This window comes from Bidens hawaiensis, unplaced genomic scaffold (genome assembly GCF_021521415.1).
Source record: "Bidens hawaiensis isolate Kalapana, Puna unplaced genomic scaffold, B.hawaiensis_p1.1 tig00001336_1, whole genome shotgun sequence".
NCBI classification, from domain to species: Eukaryota; Viridiplantae; Streptophyta; class Magnoliopsida; order Asterales; family Asteraceae; genus Bidens; species Bidens hawaiensis.
The window spans coordinates 2,129,353-2,142,193 of record NW_027491075.1 but is presented as its reverse complement, the minus strand read 5'-3'; the positions used below and the strand labels follow the sequence as shown (position 1 = coordinate 2,142,193).

General features: G+C 39.1%; 1 protein-coding gene across 1 annotated transcript; it reads left to right on the top strand.

Moving 5' to 3' along the window:
• The first annotated feature begins 10,228 nt into the window (after positions 1-10,228).
• Positions 10,229-11,148, top strand: LOC143571468 (non-specific lipid transfer protein GPI-anchored 26-like). Its single transcript, XM_077056886.1, has 2 exons — positions 10,229-10,770; positions 10,932-11,148. The coding sequence occupies exons 1-2, from the start codon at positions 10,428-10,430 to the stop codon at positions 11,105-11,107; spliced, it is 519 nt and encodes a 172-aa protein (XP_076913001.1). The 5' UTR covers positions 10,229-10,427; the 3' UTR covers positions 11,108-11,148.
• Positions 11,149-12,841: the final 1,693 nt, after the last annotated feature.

Below are 12,841 nucleotides of genomic sequence, written 5' to 3'. Positions count from 1 at the left end.
GGGTGGGGTATGTCAAACCCAGTAGTACTACTCAACAATGACTCGCTATTATCCAAATATTAACCGGTTCGATGTTATGAAGGACTTTAGTTTACGCGTTTGCCACTTAGTCTTTACAAGTGATATATAATCTATATTAACAAAATCTTAAATGCGTTCGGAGTATGTTATCTCCCCCAAGAGAAAAACGTTTAAAAAGTTTAAAAGGGGAAAGTGAAACTCACTGTTTGCGAAGAAATTCCCAAATTAAATCACCAAGATGCGCGTCACAGAAAAACTCTCTTTAGCTTCTAAAACAACAAAGAGATTTTTCTAAGTGTCGGAATATTATCGAGTCTCTAGACCCGGCACATAATACCTATGCACGTAACATGTTTCGTGTTTCGTTTGTGAATCGTGTGTGACTTTAACAAGTGTATTTGTGACACATTACATGTGTAAGCAATCATATACGTGTCATGTATTCATAAAGTACATCACTAGCCATTACTCCCCGTAAGGGCATTTTGGTCAAATCATGACAATTAACTAGCCATTATTCCCCATAAGGGCAATTTTGTCAAATTATGACAATCAATTAGCAATTATTCCCCGCAAGGGTAATTTGGTCAAATTATGACAATCAATTAGCAATTATTCCCCGCAAGGGTAATTTGGTCAAAACATAACAATTATATAGCAAGTATCATGTTTCATGCGTTTTCACAAAACTCAGCAGCTAGTTTCACCGAGACAGAAATTCTACTTGAAAGATTGTACTATTCCACCGATCATAGCATCTCAATTAATTTACCAAAAATCATCACAGAAGCATATATGTCTTAGGTTTCCAGAGCATATTTTAGTATATTTTTATTCCACATAGTTTTCTCACAATCATCAAATCATTACAACAAACTCATAACAGTCAAATTCATGCGCAACAGAATGTTATTTGCAATTCCCGTTAAAGGAAAAATCCAATAAATGCAAGACCACTTGTGTTAGGTTCCTAACTCAATAAATCAACTTCCAGAAGTGGAACCAACCCAATTGGTCTCGTAGTTCATGAGATATAATATTTACAAAACAACCTAACAGCAGGTCTAACAGCTCAGCTTTGCACAACGTTTTTGTAAAATCATAAAAGTTAACTTCTACTTGTCCAAAAATTACAAGTTTATACTCTATAGAAACTAGACTCAACCTAGTTTACTGTAGTACCAATAATCTCAACCAATTTTCACCTTTACACCTCGTTACAGTTAATATAACATCACTAACACATTCTGTCCAGAAACTGTTTGCATCCAAACTCAACATATTAACTATCTATGAACCATCATGCATTCATATAACACTCTAGACTCCATAAACACCATCCATGCACATCAATTACACATTACATACATGATTAGGGTTTTTGTTTTGAACTCAAATCAAAGACACAACAATTAACATGTAACAATATTCATTCTAGTTATCATATCATCAACAAATCAATCAACAATCATATTAACACAACACCATATCAAAATCGGCACCTAGGGTTTGTAATTAACCCAACAAACATCAAAATCAAGTATAAAGGATGCATAGGATAATCGATTATACCTTCCTAGCACCTAATTCTTCAATCAAAAGCTTGAAATCCTAGTTGTATGTGTGTGTATAGGTGACGGCAGCCAAGGGTGATGGAGGGTGGGTTTCCGATCGGGGTAGGAGGAAAAGAAAAGAAAACGTGTGTTAGGGTTTATTATTAGTATTATTTATAAACATAATATGTTACATTCAAGTCCCTCAACTTCTAAGTATTACTTATCTAGCCTAATTTAACTAGTTTGCATCTTGAGTTAGCGTTTATAACCATGTTATCACATAACACATAAGTCTAACACATAATTATCACAAAATTACTGTTTTGACGTTTTTCGTTTATTCATCAATCGTTTGCGTCAAATCGTTTGCGTTTCGGTGCAAATCCCGAAAGACTACACATGTAGTGAGTGTTAAGCGTCATTTAAACCCTAGTTTAAATGTAATGAAGTGTGCGTTATAGATTCAGTGATCTTAAGTTTGAATTGACGGAGTTGAGTTAACGGAGTTAACCTGAAATTGACGATTGTCACATCATTCCCATGTTAAAGAATTTTCGTCCCGAAAATTTGAGTCAAGTCGTGATGAGTGTCTGAAAAAGTAAGAAAAATTTCAGTTTGTCATATCATCCCCTAGTAGAAAGAAATTTCGTCCTGAAATTTAATTCATACCTCCGGCGATGTCTGACGGTTTGCTGGGTTTCGCGGTTTTCTGTGTTTGGTTAGCCCTTCAAAAAGGTGAGGATACTTCTTCATCATTTGATCCTCGCGTTCCCACGTGAACTCCGGTCCACGTCTCGAGTTCCAACGAACTTTAACGATTGGAATTTTGCTGTGCTTGAGCGTTTTGGTTTCCCAATCCAAAACTTCGACTGGTTCTTCAATGAAACGTAACTGTTCATCAACTTGCAGTTCATCCAAAGGGACTACTTGGGTTTCATCGGATAAGCATTTCTTCAAATTGGATACGTGGAATACATTGTGTACGCCACTGAGTTCCGTTGGTAGGTCCAGTCGGTACTCCACCGGACCAATGCGCTCAGTTATTCGATAGGGACCAACATATCGTGGGTTGAGTTTGTTTCGCTTACCAAAGCGAACCACACCTTTCCAAGGCGAGACTTTGAGTAATACTTGGTCATTCACTTGAAATTCGAGAGGCTTTCGGCGTTTGTCGGCGTAACTCTTTTGGCGATCTCGTGCTGCTGCCATGCGATTTCGGATTTGAACAATCTTTTCCGAAGTTTCGAGTACCAGTTCCGGACCAGTGATTTGGCTGTCACCCACCTCTGCCCAGCAGATTGGTGATCGACACTTCCGTCCGTACAGCGCTTCAAACGGAGCTGCTTTAATACTTGCGTGGTAGCTGTTATTATACGAAAACTCTACCAAAGGTAAGTGAGGTTCCCAACTTTTTCCGAAATCCAACACGCATGCACGCAACATATCCTCCAGGGTCTGAATAGTTCGTTCACTTTGCCCATCCGTCTGAGGATGGTATGCTGTGCTCATATCAAGATGGGTGCCTAGTGCGTTTTGCAGTGACTTCCAAAAGTGCGAAGTGAAACGAGAATCTCGATCAGAAATGATTGAGACAGGCACTCCGTGTCTAGACACTACTTCCTTCATGTAAACGCGAGTCAGTCTTTCCATTTTGTCCGATTCCTTAATCGCTAAGAAGTGTGCAGACTTAGTCAACCGGTCAACGATCACCCAGATGGTATCGCATCCCGTCGGTGTCTTAGGTAAACCCATAATAAAATCCATTGAGATGTGTTCCCATTTCCACATTGGGAGTTCCGGTTGTTGCAGTAGACCAGATGGTTTCTGGTATTCTATTTTGACTCGGGCGCAAGTCAAGCATTTGCTCACGTAGGTGGCAATGTCGGCTTTCATGTTCGGCCACCAGTAAAGTGCCTTTAAATCATAATACATTTTATCTGAGCCAGGGTGGATAGAATATCGGGACTTGTGTGCTTCGTCCATCACCAGAGTTCTCAACTCTCCGAACCGTGGAATCCAAATCCGGTTCTCAAAATATCGGACCCCGTCCGATCTGGTTTCAAGTTGCTTGTTCATGCCCCGCATGAGTTCCGATGGAAGGTTATCATCTTTCAAAGCTTCGTGTTGCGCCTCGCGAATCTGGTCAGGTAAGTTTGCATGAATCGTGAGTTGCAATGCTCGCACTCGTCTGGGTTTATCTGTTTCTTTTCTACTGAGAGCGTCGGCCACTACATTGGCCTTGCCAGGGTGGTACTTGATGGCACAATCGTAATCTTTAAGCAGCTCGACCCAACGACGCTGTCGCATGTTCAGCTCCTTCTGATCGTAGATATATTGGAGACTCTTGTGGTCGGTGTAAATGGTAAACTTGGTACCGTACAAGTAATGCCTCCATATCTTAAGAGCAAACACCACAGCTCCAAGTTCCAAATCATGGGTCGTGTAGTTCTTCTCGTGAACCCGTAGTTGTCGAGAGGCGTAAGCTATAACCTTCTCGAGTTGCATCAACACACAACCGAGACCTTGTATAGATGCGTCACAGTGTACCTCAAAATTTTCCGTTCCCTCGGGGAGGGCTAGAATAGGGGCGCTACAGAGTTTGGTTTTCAACAATTGAAAAGCGGATTTTTGCGCGTCACCCCAATTGTACTTTGTGCCTTTGTGAGTCAAAGCGGTGAGGGGTTGAGCAATCTTTGAAAATCCCTCGATGAAACGTCGGTAGTAGCCGGCCAGTCTTAGGAATTGCCGCACCTCAGTCGGAGTCTTAGGTGCTTCCCAGTTTTTTATGGCCTCTACCTTACCGGGATCGACATGGATACCATTCTCGTTGATCACATGTCATAAAAAGTGAACCTCTCGAAGCCAAAACTCACATTTCGAGAGTTTAGCATACAGTTGTTCCTTCTTCAATAACTCCAGGATTACCCTTAAGTGTTCTTCATGGTCAGCTTCGTTCTTGGAGTAGACCAGAATATCATCAATGAAAACAATCACAAACTTATCGAGGTACGCCTTGCATACTCGAATCATGAGGTCCATAAATACGGCTGGTGCGTTGGTTAGGCCAAAAGGCATAACCGAAAACTCGTAGTGACCATACCGTGTTCTGAAAGCCGTCTTCGAGATATCTTCTTCGCGCACTCTCAGTTGATGATTACCGGATCGCAGATCGATCTTCTAGTAGTAACTCGATCCTTGAAGCTGGTCAAACAGATCATCAATTCGGGGTAAAGGATAACGGTTCTTGACCGTCACCTTGTTCAACTCCCGGTACTCGATACACATGCGGAAAGTCCCGTCCTTCTTTCGGACAAATAAGACAGGGGCTCCCCATGGCGATGAGCTAGGTCGGATAAAACCCTTATCCAACAAATCTTGCAACTGAGTGGACAGTTCCTGAAGCTCCGCCGGTGCGAGCCGATACGGGGCTCGTGCTATGGGTGCTGCACCGGGTGTCAACTCGATTTGGAATTCGACTTGACGAATAGGAGGGAGTCCAGGCAAATCCTCCGGGAAAAATTCCGGAAAATCTCGCACAATCGGTATATCTTCAATTCGCTTCTCCTCCGCGGGTTTCTCAACAATCTGCGCCAAAATTGCCGGATGACCCTTTTGTAGGTACTTCTGCGCCTTCAAGAGGGTAATGACGCTGGTGGTCATGCCGCTTCTCTCACCTCGGATCGAAATGATCTCGCCGGAAGGGGTAGTAATGTGAACTATCTTGTCGTGACATATAATCTCCGCTCGGTTCTCTAGATAACCAGTCCATGCCGACCACGACATCGAAACTACTAAGCGTAAAAGGAATAAGGTCGATATCAAAAATATGACCTGACAGTTTTAACTTACATCCCGCAAGTACATGAGTCGTTACTATAGTCTTACCGTCAGCTAATTCAACAGGAAACTTAGCATCTAACGGGGTTGGAGTTAAGTCTAAGAGTTGGCTAAAGGCTTTCGACACAAAACTCTTTTCAGCTCCAGTGTCAAACAATACAGAAGCAAAACAATCGTTCACAGGGAACTTACCAATCACCACTTACGGATCATTGCGGGCTTGACCCGACCCAATTACAAAAGCTCTTCCCTTGCCATTGCTTCCACCACTACTGCCACTTCCATTACCTCCGTTGTTGTTGTTCTGTTTCAGCTTGGGACAATCTTTCCTGAAATGACCTTCCTGCCCACATTCGAAACATCCCTTCGTCGTCATAGGTGGTTTAGGAGCACCCTTTGCCGCAAGGTCTCCTCTAGATTCCTTCGCCTGGTGACCCATCTTTCCGCATCTCTGACACTTGACACGGTCACACGGGCCAACATGATGATAGTTGCACCTATTGCACTTCGGATATTTCCCAGCATATCCGCTCGAACCCTGCCCGCTACTGTTGTTATTGTTGTTGTGACTCTGATTGTTAAAGCTCCGAGTGAATTCGGGCTTGCGGTAGTGTTGTTGCTGTGGGAGGTTCGAGGACGAGGATCTGGTGTTGTCAAACTTTCTCTTTCCGCTGCTCGGGTTGCTGTTGCTGTGGTTGTCATTACTCGGGTTGTCACGGGCTTTAGTGGTTGAACCCCTAGGTGGTAACGCACCTTGGGTCACAGCCTGATCCGTCAGTTTGTGAGCTAAACGGATCGCTTGTTGAATCGTGGCTGGTCTGGAAGACGTCACCATGCCCTGAATCTGCGGTGCTAACCCATCGATATACATCTCAATCCTCTTACTCGGCGGATCCACCATCCGCGGACACATCACAGCCAACTCGTGAGAACGGGTAGTGTAGGCTTCAATTTCTGAGCCCACCATCTTCAGTGACCAAAATTCTGACTCTAACTTCGAAATCTCCTCTCTCGGACAGTATTCCTCTCGCATCATGTTTTTGAACTCCTCCCAGTTCATCGCGTTAGCCAGTTCCAATCCAAGGATCTGCACGTTCGAATTCCACCAAGTGAGGGCAGAATTCTCAAGTGTTCCAGCAGCGAATTTGACCCTACTGGCAGGGGGACAATTGCACATCTCAAATGCCGACTTGGCCTTCTCAGCCCAACGCAGGAAGCCTATAGCTCCCTCAGTGCCCTTAAACGTACTGGGCTTGCAGTCAAGGTAGTTCTTGAAGGTACACGTTCCACTTGGACCTCCAGCTTGGTTCTGAACATGTGCGGCTAGAGCGGCCGCCGCATGGTCGTTCAGCAGAGTTTGGAGTTCAGCTGCAGTCAAGTTGATGTTACCACGTCCGTGTCCAGCGTTTCTTCCAGCCATTTCCTAGAATCACAGTATAAAATGTTAAACATGAATTTTTCTTTCATATACAACACACCATACATGTAATAAAAAGATAGGTAAGAAAGAAATAAGAAACAACATCCCATCACAACCATATATTAATCTAAATACAAATTCATGATTAAAACCATTGTATTCGCTACAAAGTATTTCCAATCAATCCTTAAAATCATAGAAAATAATAGTTCGGATGGAGGCAACCCCTCCATCTAAGTGTCATCATCACTAGATGTCATCGTCTGAGGACACCTCTGAGCGTGCCTCTTCCTCAGCCGGTTCTTCCTCCGGTTCTTCTTCGGGTTCCTCCTCGGGATCTTCCTCGGGATCTTCTTCAGGCTCCTCTTCAGGCTCGGCCTCAGGCTCTGCCTCAGGTTCGGCTGCGTTCTGAGCAAGTTGCATTTGTAGCACATCGCAACTCATCGTTTTTTCTAAATGAAATTATTGAAGTGACTGGTAAGCAAAAAGATTCAAAGAAAGGTAACGCTCTAAAGCTATCTCGGTTCGGGTCCTTGCTAGTTGGAGTTGCTCTTACAAGTCTATCATCTCGGCTTGCATCTTCCTCATAATCTTCATCTGTTGATCACTAGCCTCTTGCATTTCCTTCATTACTGCTGCCATGCGAGCAATCTCCTCCTTAGTCTCGGTTCCGTCTTTTAACAGTCCGAAAACGTTCGCTCTTGTATAGCGCATGTAACCCACGTCACGCTCCAAGCATGAAACAACAGCTGCGAGAACTCGCTCTACAGGTTCGGTTATGGGTGGTAGGGTGTTGGGATAAGCAGGATGGTTCGGGTGAGGTAACGGGGGAACTTGTTCGCGATAGACCAGACGTCTGATCATGTTAGGGTACCAATCCCTGCTAACGTCGTTTTCGTATATGCCTCCGGATAAACGGTACCTCTTCGGTGCGGGAGCTTCAAGTTCTGGGACTACTCGGGGTGGCGATGCGGTAGTAACTGCGGTTCCTTCCCGTGAGCATGAGTCATCGGATCAGATGGTGATGAGGATGGCGGCGTCGACATTCCTACAGGTAAGCCGTGTATGCGCGCGCGAATGAGTGAAAGAGGTAAAGAGATAAGATTACAAGACTACACAAACCTATGTAGTGCGTATCATTATAACTAATGGGTCGTCGCGGTTATAGTCTAGTATGCATGCAGCTTCTAGTTCGCTATAACCAATGGCTCTGATACCAATCTGTCACAACCTCAAAATCCACTAACGGAGTTTTACCGTCAGAGTGTGTGAACTAACAGGATCGGAATCATTAGTTATAATCAAACCATAAAACAAGGTTTCAAAACCATGAAAACGTTTACGAGTAATTAAATGCGGAAGCGTAAAAACCTTTAACCAAAAGTTGCGTCACGCAGGACGACTTAAAACCAATGATAACTGTTAAAAGTAAGTTTGTATAACAAAAGCGTTTTCAAGCAATGCATGTTCCTAAACCGCGCGCCCGCCTCGGCTACCTGAGAATAACATACTAAAAGTGTCAACACAAGGTTGGTGAGTTCACAAGTTATATAAAAATAAAGCGTTTAGCGTTTGCGTTCAGCGTTTTGCGTTACAGCGTTTTGCGTTACAGCGTTTTGCGTTACCAGATAGTGTTATGTCAATTATATATCTATAGGTAGCTAGCCTATAAAACAAGTATCACTAAGTGTTCGACACCGAAGCTGACTATTTATCATTTGCCTTGCCACCAAGTCATCCAGACCATGGTATGTGTTTAGCCAAGATTACACCCGCTCGACCTCCAGTCGAGTTTAGCGTTGGGTGGGGTTTGTCAAACCCAGTAGTACTACTCAACAATGACTCGCTATTATCCAAATATTAACCGGTTCGATGTTATGAAGGACTTTAGTTTACGCGTTTGCCACTTAGTCTTTACAAGTGATATATAATCTATATTAACAAAATCTTAAATGCGTTCGGAGTATGTTATCTCCCCCAAGAGAAAAACCTTTAAAAAGTTTAAAAGGGGAAAGTGAAACTCACTGTTTGCGAAGAAATTCCCAAATTAAATCACCAAGATGCGCGTCACAGAAAAACTCTCTCTAGCGTTCTAAAACAACAAAGAGATTTTTCTAAGTGTCGGAATATTATCGAGTCTCTAGACCCGGCACATAATACCTATGCACGTAACATGTTTCGTGTTTCGTTTGTGAATCGTGTGTGACTTTAACAAGTGTATTTGTGACACATTACATGTGTAAGCAATCATATACGTGTCATGTATTCATAAAGTACATCACTAGCTATTACTCCCCGTAAGGGCATTTTGGTCAAATCATGACAATTAACTAGCCATTATTCCCCATAAGGGCAATTTTGTCAAATTATGACAATCAATTAGCAATTATTCCCCGCAAGGGTAATTTGGTCAAATTATGACAATCAATTAGCAATTATTCCCCGCAAGGGTAATTTGGTCAAAACATAACAATTATATAGCAAGTATCATGTTTCATGCATTTTCACAAAACTCAGCAGCTAGTTTCACCGAGACAGAAATTTTACTTGAAAGATTGTACTATTCCACTGATCATAGCATCTCAATTAATTTACCAAAAATCATCACAGAAGCATATATGTCTTAGGTTTCCAGAGCATATTTTAGTATATTTTTATTCCACATAGTTTTCTCACAATCATCAAATCATTACAACAAACTCATAACAGTCAAATTCATGCGCAACAGAATGTTATTTGCAATTCCCGTTAAACGAAAAATCCAATAAATGCAAGACCACTTGGGTTAGGTTTCTAACTCAATAAGTCAACTTCCAGAAGTGGAACCAACCCAATTGGTCTCGTAGTTCATGAGATATAATATTTACAAAACAACCTAACAGCAGGTCTAACAGCTCAGCTTTGCACAACGTTTTTGTAAAATCATAAAAGTTAACTTCTACTTGTCCAAAAATTACAAGTTTATACTCTATAGAAACTAGACTCAACCTAGTTTACTGTAGTACCAATAATCTCAACCAATTTTCACCTTTACACCTCGTTACAGTTAATTTAACATCACTAACACATTCTGTCCAGAAACTGTTTGCATCCAAACTCAACATATTAACTATCTATGAACCATCATGCGTGCACAGATAACATTTGTATAATAATAAGATAGTAAAAGTAGATTCACTTTTTTTCTTATCTTTCAATAATCATTGCATTAATTCATAACTATATCCTGGAAAAAAAAATACACACATTTATCCAATGAGCCTCCAGATTTCACAAGATATTAAACACAAATCGTTGACTCCGAAACGAATAAATGCCGGTAAAACTAACAAACCAAAAAGAAAATAAATATAATATTCTAAATACAATTTTCACCAAAATATAATATATTGATAAAAAGATGGGTTGTTGCATCATGCATGGGTTAGGAGCATAGTTGGTAACCTAAATGCAACATCTCTCACCTCAACGGTTGAGTTTGACTTTTCTTCTCCCATTTCCTCCTATAAATGATACTAAAAAACACACCCTTTACAATCAAATGCCAACCCTTTGAATTTTGAAACACTCTTTCTAACCAAACACTCTCTCCAATGGCACACAACAAAACACACCACACTCCCTTTTTAAAGTCAATAATCCTAGTAGTCGCAATAGTCGTGTTATGTGATTGCGTAATGGCACAATCGTCTTCAGGATGCACGAACGTGATCATTAGCTTGTCTCCATGCCTTAACTACATTACTGGCAATTCTTCGACCCCCTCTTCAGGGTGTTGTACCCAACTAGCTACTGTGGTCAAGTCGGATCCACAGTGTCTGTGTCAGGTTCTAAACGGTGGTGGTTCATCCTTAGGCCTTAACATTAACCAAACTCAAGCTCTTGAGTTGCCTAAGGCTTGCGATGTCCAAACACCTCCAACTAGTCAATGCAATGGTAATATACTAATATCTCTTACAAATTTAACACCCGTATGTGATCATATATTTAGCTTGGTGTATGTCACTTATATATATAAAATTAAACGACTTTATTAATTTGTTAAACTTATATCAAACTTATAAATGTTCTTACATAATCTTTTGAAATTCAAACAGCTGGATCTCCGGGAAGCTCGCCAACAACACCTTCTTCCAATAATCCTTCTGGTTCAGGCGGTGGATCGAATACCCTACCATCGGGTAGTGGCTCATCACACTTGATTTCTTCACAATTAGCAGTTGTTCAAGTTTTGTTTTCTTTACTGGTTGCTTCATATGCTATCATTGTCTGAAATATGTAATATCGTGATCTATAATTGGCTTTGTGTTTGATTTATTTGTCATAACATTTTTGATGTAATTGTGCTTGATTCGTTTTGCCATCAGAACATGTATATTTTACATTCATCAAATAAAGTTGCTATTTTGATTGGAATTTTGATAATATAATATAATATAATATAATATAAGTTATATTTAAAAAAGTGATAAACTAGGAAACACTCTTCTCAACTCTTAAATCATTTTCACACATTCTTATAGTATACCTTCAATCATTTACACCGCATCATATTTGTAAGAGAAAGAATCCCTCCAAAATATAATCAAAAAATTAAATAAAAAATTTATAAAACAAAAAACAACGAAAAAATAAAAAAAACAAAAATGTTTGTCTATCTAGCATCGCTATTTAAAAAAAAATTATCGGTTTAGCCATCGAAAAATAATTAAAAAAATATAAAACAAAAACAACTAAAAAAAAGAAAAAAAAAAAGCAAAATGTTTATCTATCATCCCCATCCCAAAACAAAATCTCGGTTTAAAAAAAACTATAAAACCAAAAAGAAAAAGATTAAAAAAAAAATGTTTATGTAGCATCACTCGTTCCAGAAATAAAAATAAAAAAAATATTCGATTTAGCCTTCGGGTTTAGTTTAGCTTTTTGGGGTTTATTTTTTTTTTTAGCTTGGGGGGAGGGGCAAAATAACATTTTTCATTAACATTTTACACGTAAACAACAAATCTCATTTAACATTACATGTAAAACAACAGTTCTTTAAAATTTTACATGTAAAATAAATATTTTCATTAACATTTTACCTGTAAAACAACAAATCACATTAACATTTAACATGTAAAACAACTGTTCTTTAAGATTTTGCATGTAAAATTAATATTTTACATGTAAAATAATACTTTTCATTAACACTTTATAAGATAATATTTTTCATTAACATTTTACACGTAAAGTAAAAAATCTCATTAACATTTTACATGTAAAACAAAAGTTCTTTAAGATTTTATATGTAAAAATTGATATTTACATGTAAAATAACATTTTTCATTAACATTTTACACGTAAAACAATAAATCACATTAAAATTTTACATGTAAAACAACAATTTTTTAAGATTTTACATGTAAAAATTGATATTTTACATGTAAAATAACACTTTTTATTAACATTTTATACGTAAAACAACAAATTTCATTAACATTTTACATGTAAAACAAAAATTCTTTAAGATTTTACATGTAAAACAACACGTTTGGTTATTATTTTAATGTAAATTCAATAATCTATACTATATATAAAGTATGAGTGAGGGCTCTCTTAATTTTTAAGAGGTACCAAACTTGTTACTTTTAGTACAAACCATGATGCATAAAATTAAGACACTTTAGGGGCAATTTTGTCTGTTAACATTTTTGACTTTTAGCAAAAGCAAAATGTTACGGTTGTTTAATTTATTCAAAAATAATTACAATTTTGGTCCTTTAACTTTAATCACATTATATTAACTTATATAATACTTACATATATACCCCTTATTTTAAACCAACTACCCGGACGACGTTTAAACGTTTATAACTTTTTCGCACGCTAATATTTCTTTTTAAAACATTATACCATAAAAACGAGTATTTTATTTTCTTTAATTTAAGTATAATATTGTTATATTTTTTTTTCATTTTAAAAACTTAACGTGTTACATGATTACCATTAAAAACTGGCAAATGAATCG

Excerpts from the sequence above, each read along its gene's own strand:
- LOC143571468 (XM_077056886.1), top strand. The coding sequence starts at position 10,428 with ATGGCACACAACAAAACACACCACACTCCCTTTTTAAAGTCAATAATC. Across the intron at positions 10,771-10,931 it reads TCCAACTAGTCAATGCAATG|CTGGATCTCCGGGAAGCTCG; the intron begins GTAATATACTAA and ends AAATTCAAACAG.